We start from the raw sequence: 25,735 nt of genomic DNA, 5'->3' as shown, positions 1-25,735 counted from the left end.
TTGATCAACAACCACTGATCAAAGGAGGCCATTTTCGTGAAAAGGGAAAGACATGTCTGAATCGAGGAGGGGGCCTAAGGGTACATCTGTCACCATCTCACAATGCTGTGATTGCAGCCTTTCCCCAACTCTCTGTGAATGGTACTCATGGGCTTTGATCAATGATCATAACAGTTTAATGATCATAAACTGGCCTCCCAGCCCATTGTTCCTTCAGTGGGCTGGTTTCAGTCATTATGCAAATGTACTGTTCATAAGATTGGGGAATCCTGCAGTCAGGTCACTTGGATAAGTGACGAAATGTTTCTTCCACTGACGTTACGTCCAGATGAACAGAATCAACTTTTGGGGATTTACTTACCTGCATGATTGAGTATGCATCAAGGCCCTAATGTATTTACTACCCTTAAATATGTTGATGGTAGCTGCTTCAGTCGGTTGACCTGGTTATTTCCATTGTCGCTTATAAAGTCTGTGGTCTGGTCACCGCGTTCCTACAAGTTTACTTCCTATGTGGATGCTGCTTAAATCTTAATTCTAAATTTCACTAAGTTTCACTTAGCGCAGAAAAAAATGTGTGAATTTAAAGTTGGAGATTTAAGCAATGTAATTAAGTCATTTTTCCCATTTCAGTTTTGGCTTTTTTAATTTTAGAACTTTTCACAAACCAAATACAATATTTTCTTTACATCATTCTCTATGATTTATATAATTATTTAGAGAGTTTATCTACAGTAATAGTTATCACATCACCTTTATCCTGAGAATAGAAAATAAACTCCTGGAGTACCTCATTATTAATATTTTTCCTGACAGCATTCGGCTCCGCTCGTACACCGAAAAGCCGCCCACAGCAGTGTGCCGTTTGTTTTAGGAAACATCCTGAAAAGTACAATTTCTCGCACACAGTTTCATATATTTTGAGAAAAATGAGACATGTGCTGGATGGATGTTTATAGGATAATAGATCAAGCACACTTTGAGGAGCTGGAATATTTCACACCATATTTATATCTGATTTAAAGCAGCTCTCATCAGCTGGCCTCCCACTGTGTGCATTCTCTCTAATCCCTCCCCAAAGCCTGTTTATAGTTCTATGTGGGATGGGGGAGCTCTGCCTTAATCCCCAAGGTGCTTTAAGAAGAGTCTCTCCTGCCAACTCTGATATGTACTGAGAGGAAATAACACAGTAGAGTCACAGTTTGAGATTATATTTTCTTGCTTTGGAGCACAGACATACAACGCAGGAGGAAAATATTCCACTTTAGGGAAGGATGTTGCATGCTGAGCCTAAAACTCAAGAGTGTTATATAGAGTACAACAAGTGTGCATTCGGGACAGTTTGACTGGGGTTTTCCTCACTTTGCAGACTTAAAGGGCACTCGTGACTTTGCTGTAATCCTTAGAGTACCCCAGCGGAGACTCCATGTTTCCTGACTCATGGCAGACCCTGATATTTTACTCCTTTGTTGTTATACTTTAAAAAACAAAATCCCAGTACTTTTCTATAAATAACAAAATCCCAGTACTTTTCTATAAATAAATGTTAAGCTTGAGTCACTTGACAGTGACTCAGCCGCTGTCAAGTTAATCAAGGCTTTTATGTGCGCACTTTATTTAGATAACCAGATGGCTTTTGCAGCTACGCTGATTAAAAATGTATTTCATTAGAAATGATTCCATCCTCGTTCTCTTTCCTGCTGAGCATAAGCTGAAACTGATATGTATTGGGTGTGTGTCCACTGCATGAGTCTATCGCCAGCAGCTAGTTAGCAGATAATGCAAAGGAAGCGGTATCAGTCTTCTTGTCCAATTTGCTGCAAAGAAAAGAAGTTAAATATTTGGATTTATAGAGTAAGGAGCATCGGAGCATTTTGTAAAAGAGAAAATGTAATATACAAATACAGTGGGTGCTCTTATGGCTTGAGTCCCCTTAGAGTAGAGGGTCTAATTCAGCCCACAGGTTGGCTTTGCGAAGTCATCAATTACTACGGTTTGTGATTTGTGGTGTGCACATGAAGGCATAAGTACAGGGGAATGAAAAAGTCTAGATAGCTAAAAAGTTTTTCTAGGTCTAAACAAGTTATTCTGTCTGTTCGTCCTTCCATCCAACCATTTTCTTCCACATCAGGGGTGACGGACAACCATTCGCATTCACACTCACACCTATGGCCAATTCAGACTCACCAGTTACCGTAACTCCACGTGTTTGGACTGTGGAAGGAAGCCAAGTATGTGGAAAAACCCACATGGGGAGAACATGCAAAATCCATACAGAACGACATATTTATTTTAATCATCGAGTAAAACACTATTGTTTCTTAATCACAAATATCTGTACATTTTGTGCTTTTCAGGCACGATCTCGAAATTGTTCTGCAGCGTTCTCCAAAATTATCAAAACATCAAACGGCAAAATAGGGAATGATGTTAAAGCTACACTGAAGGTATTCTGGCTCCAAGTATTGCTCGAACATCTTACTAAGAAACTTAATGATCATTTTAATTTGCTATATACATACTGTAAATGAAGGTTTTTCATTAGACATGTACAAGAATTAAAAACAAACTAGAAAAATTTGCATATCCTGCGAAAATGCTGTGTGGATGCCTTGACGCTGAAGATGTCTGCTGAAAAAAGCTGAAAAGGTTGAAAGTTGAAAAAACGTTGCCCTGAGCAGGATTCGAACCTGGCACTTCTGGTCTCAAGGCGGCTACTCATCTCACAGCCAAACTCATTTTCACAAAGAAGAGGTGGAGAGACTGACAATTCTGCTGAAATGAGCAGAAGCTGCTTAGAATTGTGCTGATAAGAGGTGAAAAGGCTAAAAATTTTGCAGAAAAGAGGTGAATCAGAAGAATTTCTGCTGAAAAGAGGTAAAGAAGCAAAAAGTTTAGCTGAAAAGAGATGAATCAGCAGAATTTCTGCTCAAAAGAGTTTTTTCTGAAAACAGCTGAGATTTGTGATAAGAGGTAATTTGCTAAAAAGGTGAATAGCAAATTTCTGCTGAAAAGAGGTTTTTGGTGAAAAAAAAACTGAAAATTCTGCTGAAAAGGGGTGAAAAAGCTGAAATTTGTGTTGAAAAGAGTTAAAAAAGTTTAACTGTTAACTGAAAGAAATGTTGCCATAAGCGGGATTTGAACCCGGGCCTCCCAGTCTGAGAACGGATGCTCATCTCACTGAGCTAAAACACAGGTCAACCCGGCAAGGAAAACCAGTGAGGCCACTGATAATATGCAGAAATTGGCAAAAAATATTGCAAAAAAAAATTCAATATCTCAAAAAGTATAGAAGTTATGAGCACCAAAAGTCAAAGCCCGCATTAGCAGAAAGAGCAGAATTTTTTAAGATTTGAACGGTGAAAATAGCACAAAAACTGTGGGAGTAGTTAAGCGCCAAAAAGTGTACGGAAGCAACTAGAATAAAATAGTGGAATAAAGAATAAAGAGAAACAGGAACTCTGTTCCTGTGATGGCCCTATGAGGGCATCCACACAATTATAAGATGTCTTAGATGTCTCTATAATAATATGTGTGACTCACTGTGACCAGCTAATACCATAAAAAAGCTTTCAGTACTCTCTTCCAGTGAGTGTAAATGCAGCCACGGTTAAAATACTGAAATGAGAAGTAAAATGTCACTTCATCGTCTGCCGCACTTAAACGCCACCTGTCTGAGCCGTTCAGGGTTAAGTGTGTTAGATTGGAGTCATTAAACTACCAAATGTAACGGTGCTCCATTTTTGCTTCAGCTGGTTTAAAATCACATTCCTATGGTAATCTCTTGTAGAATAAATTTTCTAAAATCTTGTCACACGTCTAACACAGAGAGCGACGAAGACTACTTTGACCTGACGGAGGCTATTCGACTCGTGAAGGAGGTGATAGCGGCGGTTGATAGCAAGGTGAACGAACACGAGAAAAGACGGCGCCTGAAGGAATTTCACGGCCGTATGGACAACAAGTCGATTATGATGATGAAGAACGGGCAAATTTTCGCCAGGGAGGATCTGCTTAGGAGGCGGCTGATCCACGATGGAGCGCTACAGCTGAAAAACACCCAGGGAAGATTAAAGGGTGAGGAGTTGGGGATGGGAAATTTGTTAGTCTTTTTAGGGTCTAACATTTCGATGTATTTAAACTAATCCAACAACAACTGATTTTCTTCTGGTCGTCTTCCAGAGGTTCATGCTCTGCTCCTATCAGACGTCTTCGTCTTCCTCCAAGAGAAAGACCAGAAATATGTCTTTGCCATGCTGGTAGGTCATCTCTTTCCCTCTCCTTTGCCCTACAGTTATGAAGAACTCATGAGTGCTGCCAGAGATGATGCTGTCATATTTTCCTCTCCCACTGTTGTTGCTGTTAGCAGGAGCTGCCCTTCTTAGCTATCCCATTGTGAAATAATGCCTGCCTCTTGCTAGCACGTTAGCTGCACCTAATAAAGCTTATCTGGCCCTGGGCTCCTTAACCCAGCTGTGATAAATCATATAGGTTTGAGTTGTTTTTTCCATGTTTACAGGACTCACAACTTCATGGCATGCCACACTCTCTCTCCCTCTCTCACACTCGCAGGAATGGAAACAGAGGCAGGCTGGTGGCTTAATAATCACATCCATCAGTAAAAAAGAAAAAAAGAAAAAAAAGCCTGCAATGTTTGAGTTGGAGCTGTTGACATTAGAAAGGGGAATAACATGTGGTTTGAAATGGATGGCAGCCATGTGGAGAGGGTTTGTTTTTGAGAGTATAGGCATCAGTTCTGTGGATCAACAAGAGTACATGCAGCTACTGTAGCAGGTCGTAGATCATCACCACCTTTACAGGAACACAGACCTGTAGAGCTAAAAGAGAATGGATGATAGGAAATAAACAAAAAGACGAGGAGAATCTAAATGTTTTCAGCTGAAACATTTGGAGCTTTATTACCAAACCTGCATATTATAGATTTGGCTCCATATTTTTGTGTTACATATATTCAAACTACTGTTACTTAGTAACAGTGATTAAGACAGGGGAGTATTGCCTTGCCTCTGTCAAAGGCCTGAACAACTCAAAGCTGAGAGGTTTGACAAAAGCATAAAACAAGAAGGAAAAGCAAAAGATCTTTCGTCATATTTGCTTTAACTGTACAGCACAACCTTCCGCTGTGACAATGGCTCCAAAATTTAAACCTGCTTTTACTTCATTACTCTGGGGCTGGCCTCAAAGATGCTCTCTTCTGTCCGTGGCTCCATATCTTTGCTGGAATGACGATTCAAACATCAAAATGACAGCAGAAATGATCGACTTTGAAAGCAGAAATTGTCTCTTAGGAAATTGTTACACACTCAGTAAATACACCTCAGCTTTCTATTTTGTTGCATTCAGTGCTCTTAGCTTGCTGGCGCACAGATGTGGTGGCCATGCTCTATTCTATCTAGTGTGATGTGTGCATCATCACCACAGCTTGAAGCTGGAAGCCCAAAAATAAACAAAGCTAAAGTGCTTTTTTTCTCATGGGTTGATGGGAAAAAAAGTTACATAAACTGCACAGGAATGGTAGCCATTGTAGTTCAAACTCACATGTAATTGGACAAATTAGCAGCATGTTAAACACTTTCAGTCAGTGACTCCCTAAAGCTTGGAACCAATGATCATCACACAGAAAAGACTTCCTCTGAAATATTTTTCCTGGTTTCTGTCTTGTCTTCAGTTGGGTTTTTGTTTTTGTGTTTTTGGAGTCCTTCTGCTTGGTTGCTTTCCTTTGCTATGGAAAGGGTCCTGTGATCATCCACTACTGCTCTCTTCTGTGGACATCAAGGCCTTTTTATGTAGCTGTGTGTCTTCCCTGTGTGTTCTTTTTTTTCCCATCCACACGTAACAAAGCTCTTGATCTGGTCTCTTGTAATGTTCCCCCTCTTTCTCTCTGTGATGCGTTAGTTTTGCTTTTGCAGCTTAAAGATAGTATTGCGAGCTATTCTGGGTTGCATGTTGTGGGATTTCTGAATGCAAATGCCACATCTAAATCTCCAGACCTTTTATCGGTTTAACTGACAAAGAAGTGTCTGAGAAATAGCCCACATAAGTTCCTGCAGACTGACGGCTGTTGATAAAGGCTGCAGTTAGCAGTTATTGCAGTATTTTTGGTGAAAGTATCCAATTAAAGGTGACAATTTGCATTTATGTTTAGGTGACTGATGTAGGAATGCATAGTTCCCCCCTCTTCATGTTGAATGTGGAGTGTTTTTAGTGCAAACTCAATCTTTCTGTTCCACTTGTTGAGCTGCATCAACAACATTTTTTCCCCTCTAAAATACTTGATTTGGTTTAAACTGTAGAACGTGTGCTGTGGATTTTCTTCCTATTGTTTACAATGTAGTCACACCAGGAAGACAAACACACAGGAAAAAAACTCAACCTATTCTTTAAACCTCAGACAAGTGGTTGGAGAAAAAATGTAGGGATGTGGTTACAGCTTTGGAGTTTTACTAGTTTGAAAAGAAATGATGGAGTGGTTTGTGGTGTACTAAAATGTGCTTTACAGTGTTGGCACTCTTAAGAATGCAAGGTTAGCAGAGGCTGTGAATCAGCCGACAGCCATGATAATCATAAAATTAGCCAGAATGTCAATTTGGCTTCTTCTTTTCTCTTTATTCCATATTTTTTCATTCTCCCCTTTGTGTCTGTGATCCCTATCCATCCCTTTGTCTTTGTTTCTCTTACGCTTTTCTCCTGTAATTATCCTTTTTCCTCCTCTGCTTTAGCCCACCCTTCTTCCTGCCTTTTCCATCCTCTTCCCTGATCCTCACCATTTGTTTTCCCTCCACCCCCTTTCCTCCCTCCTGGCCCTCCCCTTATCATCTCTCCTCTCTCTTTTTTTTCCTTCTCTTTTTTCATTCTCCTCCCATGTTGCCTCTCTCCCTGCAGGATCAGCGCTCCACCGTGATCTCCCTCCAGAAGCTGATTGTCAGGGAGGTCGCTAACGAAGAGCGCGGCCTCTTCCTCATCACGGCAGGCATAGAGAAGCCGGAGATGATGGAGGTCCTGGCCAACTCGAAAGACGAACGCAACACCTGGATGCAGCTCATCCAGGAAGCCATGCAGTCTATGTGAGTAGAATTCATGTCAGTGTTTTTATTTTAAAACATATGAAGACTAAATATATTAATGTACTTGACACACAATTATTTTTGCATCTTGTAATCTACATGTAAGAGCAAGCTTAGACCCCGATCTTTTCTGGTTTACCATAACCTGCAACCTCTTCCGCAGAAGAAACTCCACTGTGCTTTACATTAAGGGCTCTGTCTCTCAGAGTTCATCACCCGTCCATCTGTGATGTAAACCACGAGTTAGACCAAGCCCAGTTCTGTGGACAGAGCACTGTGCTGTCAGGAGGATTAGCACTACTCTACCTGGGGATAGGATGTACTCAGGGACAGTCTAATGCTGGTTTGGCTTCAAGGACAGCTCGCTATAAGCAGAGGATTATTTGAATGCAGCCAGTGGGAAGGAGAGAGATTAGGCACTCTGTCTCCTTCGCAGTCTGACTTCTGCCAAAACACAAATGGAGATCATGCTATTGGCAGAAATTAATTTTTTTTTTTAAGGGCTATGGCTTCTGTGTTTTTTTTTTTTCTCTTGAACTAAAAACACCATGTGTTCATGTGCTTCAAACTTTTGGGACACTTGTCTGTTGTCCTGTGGGACGGAAGCTAATGGTTATTTTCATGACTCGTCTTTTTAAGACGAGAAATCTGTAAAATGTTGCAAATTAATGAAAATGTTTCGGAATACTGTTTTTAAGTTTTTAATTACCAAAACTTTAGTGAATAATTTAACTCCAGTTAATTGATTAAACACGTGTACACTGTAAGTGATGTAGATTTCTGGTTGTTTGTTGGTCTTTAATCCTGTCTAATTTATGGGATGTTGTACATCATCTTTATTTTCTTTATTGGACAGGGACAAGGATGAGGATGAAGGGATTCCCAGTGAGACAGAAGATGACAAGAGACAGCTAGAGACTAAAGCAAAGGAAATGAGAGGTGAGAGAAATCTATTAAATTTGTTTGTATGATAGCAAGCACACACACACATTTGCCTGAGATTTCTCACTGTTTGTCTTTGTGTCTTCCTGTCTGTCTGTCTCTGCTGGTCAGAACTGTTGAGGCAAAAGGATACAGAAATCATGTCTCTGCTGGAGGAGAAGGTGCGGCTTTTCAGAGGGATGTGGGAGGGCGTGAGCCCAGGCGAGGAGGCCTGTCGGCAGGTCCAACCTTTCTTCAGGTCACCCTGCAGCCTGGAGCCGCCTGGGGGGGCGTCCATCATGAAAGATGCCCTGCAGGAAGGTAAGAAAGACGGGTTTCTAAGATGTGTGCTGTGGATGCGTCATTCATTGAATATACTGAGAAATAAATTTGAATGAACGAAAAAAAACACAGTGAGAGGCTTGTATACTAACATTGTTACACATTGTTAGTATGTGGCATGTGTCATTGCTGCTTTATGAACATAAAGTACATCTTACACATGTTATCCTGTTTACGTTTTTAAATTTTATCATCTAGGCAAACTTAAAAGATTATAAGAAAAGTATGTAAAAGATTGAGTGGGTAAGTGCGATATCCTGAAGTTGTGTTTTTAAAGCCTTAAACGAAGCGTTTTCGGCTCCTCAATCAGGATACCTATGGCCTAACCATGCCCAGCCCTTCACTGTCTGTTTTACTTTAAATGATACCACAAGTTAGAAAATAAACATCAGATATAAATCAGATTGCAATTACTTGCAAACCTTCAAACCTGTCACAGTGGTTGCAGTCGGTCTGAGTCAAATTGTAATTGTGTGGAGACAAGTTGCTTCCCACCAGGCAACCTGTGATCAAAACTGATCGCATGGTGACTGAGGATGTTGTACACTGCAACTACTTGCAATGAATCTCTGACAGCAAAAACATTCAATTGAATCAATGGGCAACCACTGATTTTTTTTTTCCTAGTTGGAAGGAGGGTTTCTTCCTATTTTTAACTCTGGTGTGACTGAGCTATTAGCATCCACTGTGGTGGGCATCTGTACTAGACATCGGGCAGACGTGCTTGTCAGATCCCCAAATCACCTCAACTGGCTCCTTTCGATGTGGAAATGTAGCAGCTTTTCTCTGAGCCCCTTGCAAACGACTGATCTCATCAACCTGTCTCTAAGGGACAAGCCACTCTGCCTTCGAAGAAAGCTCATTATCGCTGTTTGTATCCACAGTCTTTCGGTCACTATCCAAAGACCATGACTATAGGTGAGGATAGGGAGGCAGGCGGACCATTTATTCCCTTTTAGTTTTTGGTCTATTCTCCTTTTAGTGAGGTTTGAGTTCTTAACACCAAAGCGGTCCTAACACCGCATTTGTAAATGACACCTTGAGAATAAAACAGGGTATTATAACATCTCATTGAAGAGAAAGCACTGACTCATTCATATGTATAGCTAATTTCAATTATTAACCAAAACTTGTGTCATGACATGAGGCATAAAGCCATCTGCTAAAAAAGCACCTTATTGTTTTTCATCGATTATTACATATGGACAGTTCTGCCCTCACTTTTCATAAAAAAGTTCTGATAAATTTTTTCTACCACACATTTTTGAGGCTGCAGGTGAAAAGGATACACTTTGGCAACCACATGGAAAAATTCACTGTAAAAAAATGTGAATTTCAGTACTTTTTGTATGTAAGGAGTTTATAAACAATTTGTATGTAAAGAAAACTTGTTTATTCATTTTAATTCTTCTGATGAGAGCCTACCGTGTTATTAATCCCTAAGGAAATGATGTAATTGAGTATGTAATGAGCTCAGTAGTTGGATCCCTTCATAGCCCGAGAGAGAGATTCAAGTGTATAGCAAACATTAAAGGAGTCGGGATGCGTTTTGAGATTTTACTCCAGCGCTTGTTGGTGCTTTGGCAGTGTTGTTCATCAAATGTGTTAGAAGAAAGCGGAGAGGTGAGCTCAGAGCAATTACTGTATCCTGTGTTAAAGGTATTGAAATATATGTATGTATAGCTTTCACTTTACTTATCATTTGCACTGCTTTATTTCAAGTGTATGGGTTTACTTTGGATTTTACATGATACAGTCTAACAACAACATGCAGGGATTTTGCAGGTGCTGCAAACTCGTGAATTTTAAGATGATGTTTTCAAGGTTTGAAAAGTGCTTGGATTTTGGATTAAGTGCTTGAAACTGTATTTGCATTACTTTAATGGGGAATTGCCGTTTGAATATTAGACAGTTTGCTTTTTAAATAATTGAAAAGAATAAATTGGAGAAAGTTTAATAACGTTTTTTTTCCATGTGTACCCTTTGAGAGATCAGTGGGTTGGAGTTTGTTATTCTAATAAGCATTAGCGTGAAAGCTGTAAATGCAAAAAAGATCAAGCAGCCAGGAGAGTTTTAGCTCCTTCCTACAGTCAAAAATGGAAGCAAATGATTGCATAACCAATAATCAATCACAGTGTTTATTTAAAGAACTTTTAAATAACATTTTAGATATAATTAATGACCAAAATTCTCATGGACATATCCATCTGATGTCTGATATCTATTAGTTGAAATCAGGTAAGACCGCAACACAAATAAAATTTCTAGGATTATCCGCTTCCTATCTTTCCATTTCCGTAGACTAATGAGAGTGCTGGTTGGAAGGCCCTCTCCTTCATCATCTTCAGCATTCCTAACAGTGAACTGCAAACTCAGCAGGCTGTGGGGCCTAAATTAAGCCACCATGGCCTTAACAGCAGTGCAACTGCATTGTCTGAACTGTAGAGAGGTTACATGAATAATGTCATTTTGTTCTAAGAATTGGAAGCCAAAATAATTTAAGAGAGTTTGATCTGTTTTAAGGATTTTTACCAGTAAATGTGGATTTAAGACAATTTTGGACTTTTTACGGCCCATTGATGTCCTCTTGTAGCACAGTGACATCAAGCTTTGAGTAATAATGAAGTGAAACATTAATTTTGATTATGTATGCTGGGAAATCCTTACCGTTCTTAAAATGTAGTTGAATATGACTTGAATATGACAAAATGAAGAGAAAAGCTGAACCTGTTGTTGGTGTGTGTTCTTGTCTGTGAAGGAGCCGAGTAGCTTCGGTGGTCAGAGTGTGACTTGCGTAAGGAAACAGCTCCTTATTATTATTTAGTCCCGCTGCAGGCAAAGAGTGTTCCACAAAAATCTGGAGCTGGTTAAAAATACAAAGGATTTGTTTTAAAGTTTACAGGTTTGGTAAGTTTGTGACAGTTCAAAGAAAAACAGGCTGCAGCTCTAATGGCGGTTGGATGAATGAAGGAAAACTCCTGTAATGATTATAACTTTTCAAACTAGCAGTAAAAGTTTACCTACTCTACAGCACAATGTCTTTTTCACCTCGTCCTTGTAAAGCCTGGAGCAGTAATTGTCCTTATTTGATATGTGAATTGGCAGCAGTAATGTGATTTCTCCTCCTCAGGTTATTGTGTTTTACTGAGAATCTGCCAGACAGGAAAGGTCACAGTGTTGCATCAGTACACTGTATGCTGATAGCAATGCACACATCTTTTCAGAGTTTCTATACATTTCAAATTGCGAAGATGTTTAAACTTTTAGTGAAGAGGCTCTGTGGCGCTAATAGGTTGTCAATAGTTGCTTAGCAACAGGAGCCGGTAGCAGCCTGCCAGGATATATGGCTGCAGAGCTGAACTGTAACACAGTTAGCTGGATAATTCACTTACTGACCTGCACGCTGATGTTTCCTTCTGTGTGTGTCCGTGACAGTGGAGACGTTACAGACACTGGTGAATGGCAGCCTGGGCGGGGCCATGGCCAGCGTCCAGGAGGGAGGAGGAGGTGGTGCGGGGCCGGTGTGTTTGCCCCGCAGGGCTGAGACCTTCGGAGGCTTCGACAGTCACCAGATGCACAGCAGTAAGAGTAAGTGTGCTGCTCTGAACATTTGTTGGTGTCTTTTTTCCTTTACGTTTTATTTTCTTCTTCTTCTTCTTTTTTTTTAAACATTGTGCAATCCAGTGCAGGGAAACATGCTGAACCCCCACCTGCTTGTCAAGATAACTGCACCGACTTGGTGACTGGACTGCAAATGTGTAACAACACTGCTGAAAGCCAAAGCACAGTTTTTAAAAGTGGAATATTTCATTTTTCATCTTGAAACGGGGTTTTGGTGGTCATACCCACCTCTCCCCACAATTCCCCTGTTCAGAGCAGTTAGATAAAACATTTCAGACGGAGGCTTGGACAGCAGAGCTGGAGCTTCCTGAGGGAAAGGTGGCCTGGGGCGATATCTCTGAACTGGTGGCTTGCAAGCTGATAGTGTCGAATCCATTGAACCACAAGAGCTCTAAGAGGTCCAGATCTCTACATCGCCAGCATACCTGGAAAACTACAGCTAAACAATGATATTTTTGTCTAAGGGGGATGTCTCTTAAACACTATTGCAGCCTTGATTTATTTAAATAAGCAAACATAATGAAATATAGAGACTAATGTAAGGGAATATAACAGATAGATAAATGTGTTGACTGTTAATTATATTTTAAAGTAAATATAGACTTTACACAAGTCTCTGTAGGTGGAGAAGGAAGAAAATGTAAATAAAAGAATAGCAGTGAAACTAAAAGAATGTAAAAGAAAAAGGCAGAACATAATTCATAATAAATAATAAATCAGATGAGATGTCAGATTCAACATAAACACAACATGAATGTAGGTCAGCAGAAAATCTTTTGATTCCTTCCCGAGTTTCTGCATGTGAGAGCCACGTATTTTATTGACATAGCAAACCCGGCTGTAACCTTCACAGGAGTCACTTGTTGACAATATAAAACCTGTAATACTTTGGATTTTTTTTGGTGGTGGGGGAGGGGGGGGGGGTTTACAAAAGCTCTCCTGCAGACTGTTTGAGAGGTTGCATATCTGAATGGCCTGCTCTGCTGCACTGATCTGTCAGACTTTGCTTTTCACTGAAATGTAGTGAGAATTTCTCATTTTCCATACATCCAAAGAAATGATGGCCGCCAAGGAAGTCGACTCTGTGTCAAAAGCATGAATTATATCTACGAGTCCCCCAATTTTAAGTGTCATTTCTGTTTTTTAAAATCATAGAATTTCACTATCACACAAAATTGCACAGGATCTCTCTCTAATGGTAAACGAAGGACTTTTATTAACCTTGTCGGAAACGACAGGGTGCAGAGAAAAAGTGTTTCCTTGCAGGGAGGGGTTGATCAGCTTGAGGACTTGGTTGATATTAATATTAGTCATTATATCACCTCACATTATTTCAGTATGAACATCAAACAAATTCTTAATTTGTACACCACGTCTACCAACTCTGTTTAAGTTACAAATCTACACACTGCTTTTTTCCTTTGATAAAAGCTAAAGCTGTGGTGTTCATTTAGCTAATTTTGTTCCTCTTCTGGGGCCTGATTAGAAGCCGGAAGGAAAATTGGTCAAAATGCAGACTGCATAAGTTAATAGACTTTCAGCATCACAGCTCTGTCATTAAGATGTGGAGATTTGACTATAATTGCAGTGTATTTATTTAATGAAATCCATGTGTCATTTAGATGCCATTGTTTTTCAGCTGCAGCCCTGGTGGTGTTAAATGACAAATGTGGGAAAAACAACCCAGCAAAACTACAAAATTGGTAAAAATGGATCTGAAGAGGTTGATTTTTCCAACCTGTAGTTACTCACTAAGTCTCCATCCTGCTTCATAAAACACGAATTTTGCTTTTCAGTTACATATTTGTGCTCATATTCGCCACCAAAACTTTTCACCAAGAAGAAAGAGTTTGCATTTAATCACCCACATTCTGATAAGTAACCATACTTCAGGCTGGGCCATTGTAATCAAGAGGTTGTTATTTCCATCTGCAGTAGTTTAGATTTGGCGGTTTGGCTCTGTTCTGGGACGTTCCCGCTCTTCCGTGTGCACATATGTGGAAGGAAAGGCAACATGAGCTGCCATAACAGAACAGCCATTAATGACAGACATTGTCACCGATGAAGTTTTAGCATTAAAAGAGGATCTGGGGTGGTGGTGGGGGTTGCAAAGCAGCCTGCAGATGTGCCACAGCTGTGGAGAGGCTTAAGGTCCTGGCATGATTTGGTGCTGGTAGTCTGTAGCTGCTGTCACCAGGAGGCAATGTCAAAAATATGTGGATTACCTGGAATGCTTCATATGTGCTCTCTGTGCTCTCACTGATACTTCAAAGAAAATAAACTGTTCATTGACATGACATCTGACCACTGCAGTGTTTCGGATCTTTTTCTGTGTGTTTTCTTTCTTTGTGGTGAACTTGTGATCTGCAGTGCTTTCCTTTCCTGTTCACCCTAGCTGTTTTTGGTTTGGTTTTTCCCCCAGCATTTGACTTTGACTGAGCAGAGCAGCTTACTGTTGTTGGGTTTGTTTGTTTTTTGTTTTTTTTGAGGACATAGCCTGTTGTTTTGGTTGAATTCCAGTCACATTTGTCTTTTTTCATATTCTAGCTCTTAGAGTTCTCCTTTTGTCTTGCAGCACTCTTCTTGATCACATCTTTTTTTCCTGTGGTTTCTCTTTATATCAGGTGGAGACAGAGATGAGAGTGAGGATATGGCGGGAGACCTGCGCAGGACTGAGTCCGACAGCGTTTTAAAGAAGGTCTGCATCCCAGCAGCCAGTTATTCTCCTTGACTCTGAAGCCAATGTGCCACTACACGTCACAGAGAACCTGAGGGCATGTGTGGGGGTGCATTTGTCCTCCAACACTAACAATACCATTAAGATGAATTTAACTGCTTCTCTCCCTCCAATGAATTAGCCTCTTGACTCTTCCTCCCAGGTCCCGTTGCTAATGGCGACCATCAGTTGTGTAGGATTCAATAGATGATGGAAATGAATGGAGTGCCTTTAGGTGCTGCTATTGTAGCTCTGCACTGGATGCCAGCCTTTGTAGTCATTTATACTGCATATACCAGCAGCTGGACTGCACATTATTGTGTCTTGAATCTTTTAGCAGAGACAGGCTACAGTAAACGTAATGTGCTGTTTAATAAAGAAAAAGGAGCCAGCTATTCACCAGGCCATTCCTTGTAAATGCTGCTCTCTGAAAACAGAAGAGAAGCATTTAATTTTTCTTAACATTTCACCCCAGGCATGGTGCCAAAGTTCAAAGAGAGTTCAGCAGTAAAAGGACGGTGTTCAGAAGTCCGAGTCATCATTAAAAAATACAATGCAGAGTTAATTCCAGCCTTCCATCTTCTATTGTATTCACGTTGGTCTGTGCCGTTCTTTTGTAAACTGAAAATACCTTTTTAGAACCGTTCGTCTCGTCCCCATTTAAAATAAAGCGGCACGACACTAAATCCGTCATACATAATCATAGCCAGATACAATTAGACTTCACAGCACACCCACATGTGCAACTTTAATCACATTCGCTCAGTGATATATACAGTATACAGGCCCACATACGCATACTGTACACAAGAGCAGATGTTTGCATGCGAGTATATTATTGTGTTTTAGCTTACTCAGTGTGTCTTAATGTTTGTGTGCAGGGAGGAAACGCCAACCTGCTGCAGCTGCTGAAGAGGAACAGTGAGGTAACACTGACTTCCTGTGTCTAATTCAGTTCAAGTCGCTGTTTACATAGAAACTGCCAAAACCCTGTGTCAACGGCATTGTTACCGGCATTAATCAGCGTCTTGTCTCAAACAGCAGTAAAGCTCAAGTTCAGCCAGAATGCGTCGGCCCAGTTTGAAATCTGAAAGTCTTCCACAAACCTTTAACCACAGCACTGATCATGACTCAGAACTGTGATGGACTGTTTCCTCCTTTTGGTTTTGATCGACTCGTTTAATTATTATTATTCACTTGTTGAGGTTGATTTTTCGCTAACAGCTTTCCTTTTGCCACCTATCAAACACTTTTATACTCCATCAATAACAACATATAAATTTTTTTTAGAAATTCAAATTTGAAATTGTTTTTACTTAATCTAAACGACCCTGCTGCCCACATTTAGGGATTTACTGCTGTTTTTGTAAAAAGCTCCGCTAAGTAATAAATAACAAAATAGCTCAAAGTGAAAGTGAGCATGTGCCAAGCAAAGTAAGCTGTCATTTAATAAAAGTAGGAAGAGTTTTAAGTGAAAATTGTTATTAAAATGCACAATAATCAGAAGCAGCTCGTGCAGCGTAGCGCTGTAAAATAACAGGAAGAAATAAGGCTTAACTAATAAATATGATATTTTTGCAGCATCAAAGAGCAATAAGCAGTTAATACAAGACTAAAAGTCTAAAACCATGTTAGTGGGTCGGTGAAGTTGTTTGCGTTTCATGTTGCTAACGCTGCACGCGATATAAAACCATAAATGGTGCAGAGCTTAGGCTACATGACTTTTGCAGCTTTGGGAGCATTTTCAACTGTAGGAACAACAGGAAATCAGAACATTTGATCTGGAAGAGATACATCGTTGGAAATCTGTGCAAAAATCACTGTGAATAATTTTTAAGCTGATATCCAGCCCTGAGCTGTTTTGCAAAATGGCAAAATGGGTATTTAGAACCTTTTATTTGAATAAGTCATAAACTTATTTAAGTATAATAAAACATTAACCATAAAAATATGCCCAAAGTAGTTCTAATTATTTTATTTCTTTAATTTTTCTTCCTAAAAGTATTTTATTTAAAAAAGTAAAATTACTCCTTAGTCAGAATAGCCAGTCTTTAGCAAAGAAAAACAAGGGTTAGAATAAGTCCAAGGGGGAAACGAGTTAAGGAGGCTTTCCATGGCCTCCCTTTGTACATGCCTCTGTCTGCAGATATGGGTCCTATTCTGGTGTATTGATGCCTTTGGCTCCTTGTCATATTCGTTGAGCTATTCCTGAACATTTTTTTGCAGTGAAGCAGGGAACATTTTCCTGGTAGTTTGTGTGCTTTTGATAATATGAGTGTGCTTAGTCAGTCATGATGTGTAGGTCAGTGAATTAAAGCAGCATTTACAATAATGCAAGACTTAACGATTCAAAGAAGATCAACATTTGTAACTTCATCTGTCAGTGGTTTTATTATCGTGGCTGCAAAGTGTGATTTTTAAAGCAATACTTGGTTTGTGGAGCTATAAACAACTTTAAGTTTAGTAAAATCAGTTTTTTATTATTATATTAAAATATTCTGTGTGAACGCAGGAAAGGTCAGATCTCTGTAAAGTTAAATCAGCATATTGTTATAAATTGATATTGTATAAAACACCGCTACCGATAATGGTGAGTTTTAACATGTCAAGTGGAGCAGTAAGGAAGGCAACATCAAAGAGCTTTGTCCTTGCAGCCGAAGTGGATTTTTCTCCTGGATAACAAGAACACAGCCGGAGGTTTGAGGTTATACTCACTGCTCTCTCTTTTTCAACAGCAGGTCCTCCACAGTGTCTCCAACCTGCATCTTCTGCTAAGCACTCTGCAGGTATGATGGTTTCTAAGCATGACAATACATCCAGCGCTCCAGATCAGAACTGACATGATGCAAGTCTGTGAAGCTTTCCAATGAAAAGAACAGAAAAAAGACCTCCATCCACACAGAGCCAGTGCAGAATACCCCACAATCCACAGGATGGGTATGTCTAACCTAATCTCTGTGGCTCTGTCTAACACAGGCAGTGGTAGTCCAGCAGGACAGTTTCATAGAGGACCAGCGGCAGGCCCTGAGTGAGCGCTCGTCCTCTTGCACATCGTTATCACGACCGTCCTCCCGGCCCAGCTCGCTGATCGAACAGGAGAAGCAGCGCAGCCTGGAGAAGCAGCGGCAGGAGTTGGCATCCCTGCAGAGACAACAGGCAGCTCATGCTGAGGAGAAGAGGAGAAGAGAGAAGGAGTGGGAGCTCAGGGAAAAGCAGCTCGCTGAGAGGGAGGCACAGGTGCACGCACAGGTAACTATGCATCATCTTCCACTAGCCCTGTTTATTATTAATAGTTTCAGGGCAGCTATAATTCTGACAGTAACCCCCCAGGATGGTTTCATGCTGCAGTGTTTCACCTCATGCAGTGTTTTATCTGATAAATTACAATGCGTACTTGTGCAGGGCATTAAAGTCTTCTGTGGTGCTTTAAAGAGATGGTGCACTGCCTTCAAATATAGCTTTCACTGGCAAGCTTGAAACGCTGAAAGAAAAGTTGCAGGGTCAAATTTCATCTGACAAGGCTGCAAAGGCGTGGTAGTAGATTCACCTCCACGGCTGGCTGAAACGTCGCACTAACTAAAGGCTGAACAACATGCAGTAAACATTCTCTCTGTTTGTGAATTAGGGCAGCTGTGGCTCAGGAGGTAAAGCAAACCATGTAGTAGGTTGGTGGTTTGATTTCTGGTAGTGACTGCACCTTGGATGATATGAGCAGTATATCCTTGCATCTGTCGAGTGGGTCATTGTTTGTTTAAATGAATTTCACACTCATTATCACCAGCGCGTGTGATTCCCTGCAGTGTGTCCCCAAAGTTTGAATACTTAAACGATAATAAGTTGATTGTGGGCTAAAATCAACAAGTTAAATGCAGTTGTGATCAGCTTCATAATGCACAGCAGGCAGCAGCACCTGTGGAGTTATGAAGTTGATTTAATATATGAGGAGACAATAAATTATTCAGTCAGCATTGGTAAAGTCTAGACTTCAGGTTTTTTTTTTTTCCAGCTTATTTTTTCTTGATGGGGAAACGTGCATTAAGGAGAGGTTGAGACACTGAATGTGATCACAATATTAAATCAGGCAGTCATTAGCTTTTATTCATTCAGGCTCAGTTATTGCAGGTTTCCACTAAAGGAAAGGAGCTGAAAACATACGATGTGACGCTTCACGTGTCTGTCAGTTCAATAAATCAATCTACACTTGTATCAACCGCTGCAGGAGGAGGAAATCCTGAAGCGGCAGAAGGACCTGGAGGAGGAGAAGCAGGAGCTGCAGAACAAGAAGGAGGAGTACCAGAAGGACCTGGAGAGACTGAGAGATGCCCAGAGGAAGCTGGAGAGGGACAGGGAGGCTATGCAGCGGCACCTCAACAAGATGGAGGACCTGCGTCTAGCTGAGGTGAGCAGGGACACTCTGAAAATCATAATAATGATAACACGATCTGCTGATCCCTGCAGGGAAATCGCCTCTTCTGTCGCCCCTCAGCTGCAGAGGAACACGGTGTGAGCCTGGAGGGATTCATTTTTTGCGCTCAATGACACTCCAGCCTGGTTGATGTTTATGGATGCTTACAGCAGAGGCTTGAACTTGGGTCCTCTTAAAAGTGGATTTAAAAAAGCTCTTGGCCACATTTTAACTGGCGAGCGTCGCTGCAACACAAACCAAACAGCACTGTTATGTTTCTCCAAAAAATCTAAATATGATCATTTTCCAAAACTGAGCTCTTCTAGAAACAGTCGTGCTCATCATTTAGCAAAAAGCCTTTCATGCATATTCACATACAGATGTAGACCGCAGCTGTTCATCTTCCTAAGCGCCTCTTGTTCCTTCCTTTCCAGAGGACTCCCTCTACAACGTCTGATGAGTTCGCTGGCAGCTCCCAGTCTCTGGAGCTGGACCCGCTGGAGTTCTCCTCCTCCTCTTCCTCCTCTCTGCCGAGGCTGCAGCCCCAGCGGTCCAAGCCCAAAGGGAAAGGCCTCAATCCCTTTACCTCATCCTCCACGAACCTCAAGGGCAGCGAAGGCAACAACCAGATCTCAAAGAGCCTCCTGCAGCTAGCCAAGAACAAGGGCAAAGATGGGAAGGAGAAGGAGAAGAAGAAGAAAAAGGCCAAAGGGGGGAGCGCACAGTCAGCAGGTATAAGATGATAAACTGGCTGGATCGAGTCGAATAGTTCAGTGTTTCACAGTGAGTCAGCAGGTTGGAGTGGAGTGCTTTTTGTCAAGGATGTACTGTGTTTAGTTATTATTGAAAAGGAAACATTATTGGTAGACATGTGGATGGATGGATAATGGAAGAAGAAGGAAGGATATGTCAGGTCTACAGCTGAGTACAAAGTTTCAAGGTAGTTTTTTGTTTCCTGCCACAGTGCATCATCTGTCACGACCAGCCAAAAAAATTAGTGTTCTTTATGACTAACGTAGAAAAAAATAATTATTTTTTTTGACCTTATAAAGTTAGAATTTTTTCAGATATTCTTTTAGTTTCTGCTAAACTGCAGCACTTCAGAGAAACCACCACGGAAATGATTGGAGACAAAATCCAAACTGTTTATTCTGTTTAAATGTATGCTCTTAAGTATCTAATCTGAAGCCAAGTCGGAGTTAGACGTATGAAAGGAGAATGTTTCAAAGTTTTACCTTTTTTTTTTTTTTTGTGCAAAATTCAATCTTTGTGTTACTATCCCACCACGACAGCTCAGTTTGATGACACTGCCTCAGGAAACAGAATGAAATGTAAACTAAAAAGAAGATATTTTAGGAGAGAGCCGCTTGAGTTGATATATGCACCTGGCTAACGTTGGAATATACATTACAAACACGAAGACTAGATTTTATCTTTTGTTTTCCCCTATTGGAAGAACATGAAGAGGGAGTTGCCTGTTTTCCTACTGCCCAGTTTACATGCATGATGGTGTTTCTAGTCTAACTGCATTAGAAGTACAAACAGAATAAAAAGGCTCCATATAAATACCTCAGCCAGAAAGAAACGGGTCCAGAATTATTTACATTTGCATTGGATTCAGAGTGGAGGAATATTCCGTTTCCTAATCCAATTAAAGAAAATTTGAGCATTTTTCCTGCACAAGTCCACCGTGTTGATGTACATATGCGGTGACGTATGCTTCTGCCCTTTGTAGAAATGTCTGCTTCTGATCTGAACAGCTCCTTTTTGAATTTTTTAAAATGCTTAATGAATAAATAACACTTAAAAAGAAAACCCACCTTTAGAGAGCTGATCAGTGATTAGAAATGCATTGTGCATCCCTGCATGTAAACACTATATTGCACCATATTAAACCACTTTCTGTGTCAGCTGTTGGCCTGATATGTTCTGTCACAATGAAATTGATCAGAATGATCTGAAGCCAATCTTGTTTTAAAGCAGACTTGAAAAAACCGTGAGCTCAGTGAGAAGCAGACGTGTAATTTTGGTCACATGCTCAGATCTGCTCAGGCTGTCACGAGGTCTCACATGGAGCTTAAATTTGTTACAATATTAAATTAGTCCCAAAAGTAAATTATTCAACTGTCCTACATTTGAACACTGTTAGAAGTGAGCTTATGTCTGACACAGAAGAACTACACTTGTTATAAAACACATGAACTACATGTAGATGTGAACTGATGGTTCTGAAATGAGCAGTGAGCCAGCATAAGGCCACACAGTTGGGACTCCCTGTTGGTAACAACATATCTTTAGGAGTTTATTTTGTGTTTGCATTAAAGTGCCCAAAGGGGAATGCTAATATCCTACCCAGCTGTGACTGCAGCAGTGTGTTTGCTGTGTGTTGTGGGTCTCTTGATGGCAGCAGAGTTCAAAAAGAGATACTATAGTGTTGAATTTAGACTATGCAGTTAAGCTTCATTATACAACTCCACCGGTAACCATTTTCAGTACGTGTTACTAAGAGCTTAAACAGAAGCTACAGTGTCATTGATGACAACCACCACCCTTGAGTAATGAATCGTTTATGTTTAAATTAGCAGCAAATAAACATCAGTGACAAAAATGGTGTCCACTAAACCATTTCAGATCTTCTTTGGGTGTAATTCCATTTCAGCGTCACCATTTTCTCTTGCATTTTCCCCACTATAATTTCCTGGATGGCTCAGAAAGATTAGAGGAAATGCTATAGAATTTTGAACATTTTCACTTGTGTTACTTCCATAACAGCTTAGAGGCATAAAGGCTTAATAAAGCCTGGACTTTATTCTTGGTCTTTTTCTCTGTGTTCAGTTCCAACACAAATTTGCCAGTTGCTGCTTCTGGGCTAATCACTGTAAATGTAAAGGCTGCTGGTGCTGGACAGTACTCACCCTGAGGCACACAGGCACACCCTGTGTTGCAGGAACTCTGACCTCCCTGGTTCATGCAGTGTGGACACTATTCAGACAAGTGTTCTTGCAGCAGTGATACGGGCAACTCTGAATTATTTGGAGCTCATATTTCAATTTCTGTGCAAAATTTGGTGACACTATGTTACAAAAGCCTTAACTCAGATTCTCTCGTAGACTGTGGTCTCTCTTTTGGCCTCCAGCAATGGAAAATGGAGGACAAGCCTATTGTCCTTGAAGAAAAACAAGCTGGGAGTTTCTGCAAATATGTTGCTGTTACTAAATTTCAGCCATGAGTTGCATTTTGGAAGCATTTAGTTCTCGTTTTGGCATTTAGAGAATATTTGTGGGTTGCAAAATCCTGATGTGTATAAGGTGAAACGTCACCGGCAACTGATCAGAAATCAAAATCCTGTGTTTTCGGGGTGATGCTGACTCCTGTTCTCCTCTTCACAGACTCCCAGCCCCTTCCAGAGCCGCCTCTGGATGGAGAGATTTTTTTCTGCTGAGACAAGTGGCTCTCCTCCTCCTCCTCCTCCTCCTCCTCATCATTACCATGAACCCATCAAACCACTCTGACGGTGGAATGTGCTGCCAAGTAGTAACACATTCACCTGCGCACACAGGCTTTTTGAATCACCTTGAAAAGGCTTTTAGTTAATTTTCCATGTCATAACATAGAGCTGTTTAACATTACATGGAAGAAGATACATTTTAAAATCAAATACCACAGCTTTTAGTTTGTTGGGAATTAGGATATATTAGGCTCTGCTGTGGTGTGCGTTTAGGATTCAGTTCAGTAGCTAAAGTGGGAAGGATGGACTGGCTGTGCACTTTTTCGTTATTCTATGTCCAAAATTCATCTTTTCCTTTTCCAAATAAATGGTTCGAATTTCTTCATTTTGAAAAATCAGACATCTGTGACAGCTCAGTATCACGCTGAAAGCGTTTCACAGCGAATTGCCTTTCAGGCTCTTCCAAGTCTGTCAGGGGCTCGTGTGTTACGGCTGCCTTTTTTCCTAGAGCCCCGCACCAGCAGGCTGTGATGTTAATTTACAGAAGCAGGGCCTTTTCCATGCGACTTTAACCACACGTTCAAGGACACAGACAAATCCAAATGCCACTGTGAATGTCAGCGAGCTCCCTGTGGCACTGGAAACTCCTCACACCTAATCATATTCATTGACAGCTAATTGATGACTGAACCCACGGGGGGGGAACTTACGGGTCCTAGCAACATTTCTTAATCAGAGAGAGTCCAAAGCCGTTTCAGTGCTTCAGTCGCAGTGAATCATAGCCTGGCGTTCGCGTCGAGTGTTCAAAAAGCAGATGCGATTAGATCCGCCGAGTCTGTCCCCAGTTTGCAAGCAAAAGGGAATTGGCTAACTTGTGTAATCCTTAATGATGACTTCATGCCATCAATCATGTTCCTTAATGAGGTTTTAATTTATTTGAATTATGGCTATCTCCAATTTGGAGTGAAGCTCTTCAGATGTGTATTTTCTTAGACGCTCAGTAATGAAAGGATTGAGAGTTATCTCTCTCTGTCTAATGGCTCAATTCATATCCTTTAGTGTGTTTTAGAGTCTTGGATGGATATTGGCTCGATTGTCGTTTCATCTGCCTGTCAATGGGCTTTTATGCAGCCCTCATCTTTCATCTGAGCGCCGACAAGCAGGGCTTTCCTTCGTTTTTTTAATTGCATGTAACTCTTCAGGTAGCATACTAATGGTTTCTGTGTGTTAAAGAGATCAACTCTCTCTTTCGCCTCCTTTCAGTTCCCATAATAGATTCTGCAGATGCACACAGCTGCTGGTCGTAGGAACGGAGGCCATTAATTTACGGACAAAGCAACCGCTTAGAGGGAATGAGAGTGGACATTAGCTACAAATATGTTCTGTTGTTGTTTCGTGACTAAACCGACTCAGCAGGTAGCTCGTGAGTCTCTGATCATTTCAGGATTAGTCAACACTCATCAGTGTTTTTGAGCACTTTCTCCTAAAAATGTTAACACGTTTATTTTTAATCAGTGTGAGATACGAGGAAATATGATTTCTTTTTTTTTAATCAAGGGCAAAATGATCCAAAGACGGTTAAAGTGTTTAAGTAGATTAAATAAGGGGCTGTGAGCTTTTATGGAGTTTTTCAAAGATGACCCGTCTTAATATTTAAGACCTGCGAAGCTCACGCTGTGGGCAGGACTACCTGCGGGACAGGTAGGAAGGACAAAGAGACGTTTAAAAAGGATCCTCTTCCCATGAAAGGCAGAGCAGCATTGCCGAACTGCTTCCTTGCTGCCTCTTTTTCTCACGTTTAAGTGCTTGTTTGTTAACTCGCTGTCTTGTGTTGAGGATTTGACTTCACGTCCAGGCTGGTTTATTATAGTGTGTCTTGTAAGAGGCTTATGCGGCCTGCCAATTAGTTGCTTCATGTCTTTTGTTTATGGCTTTGGTGTAATCCTGTCAAAGAAACGGAGAGGGGTAGACTTTTGGTGTTGCTTGAAGGTGTGTTTTGACCACTAGGGAGCACTGCACCTATAACTAAATAATTTCCCTCCCTCACACAACAGCAACAACCAGAAAGTATGAAACTGTTTAGTTTTTTGTTTTGTTTTTTTTCCCCTGTGACTCCTGCTGTGAGAAATTGATGTATTTTTTTCTCAGCAGGTCAGAGATAATGTGATGAGCGTGGGCTCTCACACTCTGCGACATTTTTCCCCACGGCATTTGTAATTGACTGCAGAAACAAATAAGTTGTCAGAGATTGTAATTGGTTATTCAGTGTAACCAGTCAGCAGCAGCTTTAATGTGGGGGGAATAAAAAGGTTGGAGGAAGCGACTGGGCAGAACCACAGACCTCTGTAAGGGACAATCAGCAGACACAAGTCGGGAAAATGAACTCCCTCACCAGTGATGATGATAAGCCTGTCCGAGAGACGAGTGTGTCCATTAGGTGAACCCTGCGTAGCCTTAAATCTTAATGATAAAATGCACTAGAGTAGAACCCAGCGTCTTCTCAGGAGAGAGGAGAGCTTTTATACCTCTGCTTTGAAAGGAAGGAAATGTTTGTACTATTCAACTGGTACACAGTTGTTTCGTTCTCAGCAATGTAAAAAAAAAAAGAAAAAGAAGAAAAAAAAGGGCAAATGTGTAAATATGATTTATGTATAATACAAATTACTTGTAAAAAATAATTGACTTGTGATTTATTGAAGCATTTTGTAAGAATGTTTTATTTATGTTTTATTCTCACCAACAAGGTGATAAACAATGTAAAGGTGTATTTCTCTCATAATAAAAAAATACCACAATTGACATCCTGAGTGTTTGTGGGTTATTTTTTTTTACAGCTATTCTTTTTTTGTTCTGTCTTGGTCAAGCTTCAGTTTGTATACACTGTAACCAACATGAAAGAATTGTGACAAAATAGGATGTCTGCTAATCAACCAATAGGAATGTAATGTACAGCCAGTGTTGGGGAGTAACTGAATACATGTACCGCATTACGTATTTAAAATACAAAATATGAGTAACTGTAATTTTACAGTTACTGTTTAAAAGGGTGGTATTCAGAGTACACCCTGAATAACGACTCCTTTCTCACTCTAGCGATGGACATCGTTTACAGATGATCTCATCTTTTATTCACTATGACCTGAAACTACTGATTGAGGACAAAATCATCAGAAACTTGGTTACAGAGGTCACAAGAG

General features: G+C 40.6%; 1 protein-coding gene across 6 annotated transcripts in view; it reads left to right on the top strand.

Annotated features, from left to right (window-relative positions):
* LOC102306461 (A-kinase anchor protein 13) overlaps positions 1-25,369 on the top strand; it is a 125,045-nt gene extending 99,676 nt beyond the window's left edge. For 3 of the 6 annotated variants that reach the window (XM_042218107.1, XM_042218091.1, XM_042218095.1), the window contains 13 exons: positions 3,829-4,077; positions 4,183-4,259; positions 6,904-7,085; positions 7,942-8,024; positions 8,139-8,327; positions 11,784-11,936; positions 14,594-14,667; positions 15,567-15,611; positions 17,421-17,471; positions 17,662-17,934; positions 18,902-19,084; positions 19,525-19,822; positions 22,480-25,369. In XM_042218107.1, coding sequence (XP_042074041.1) covers positions 3,829-4,077; positions 4,183-4,259; positions 6,904-7,085; positions 7,942-8,024; positions 8,139-8,327; positions 11,784-11,936; positions 14,594-14,667; positions 15,567-15,611; positions 17,421-17,471; positions 17,662-17,934; positions 18,902-19,084; positions 19,525-19,822; positions 22,480-22,532 — 1,910 coding nt within the window. In that variant the 3' untranslated portion in view covers positions 22,533-25,369. Of the gene's footprint in view, positions 1-3,828; positions 4,078-4,182; positions 4,260-6,903; positions 7,086-7,941; positions 8,025-8,138; positions 8,328-11,783; positions 11,937-12,032; positions 15,510-15,566; positions 15,612-17,420; positions 17,472-17,661; positions 17,935-18,901; positions 19,085-19,524; positions 19,823-22,479 lie in introns of those variants that run through there. The other 3 variants (XM_042218104.1, XM_042218099.1, XM_042218109.1) reach the window with 3 other exon arrangements.
* The last annotated feature ends 366 nt before the right edge of the window (positions 25,370-25,735 follow it).

The sequence above is a fragment of the Haplochromis burtoni genome, unplaced genomic scaffold (genome assembly GCF_018398535.1).
Source record: "Haplochromis burtoni strain Fernald_Lab_line unplaced genomic scaffold, NCSU_Asbu1 Contig_2, whole genome shotgun sequence".
NCBI classification, from domain to species: Eukaryota; Metazoa; Chordata; class Actinopteri; order Cichliformes; family Cichlidae; genus Haplochromis; species Haplochromis burtoni.
Note: the sequence above shows the minus strand (reverse complement) of the source record. Positions and strands in the feature narration are given on the sequence as shown.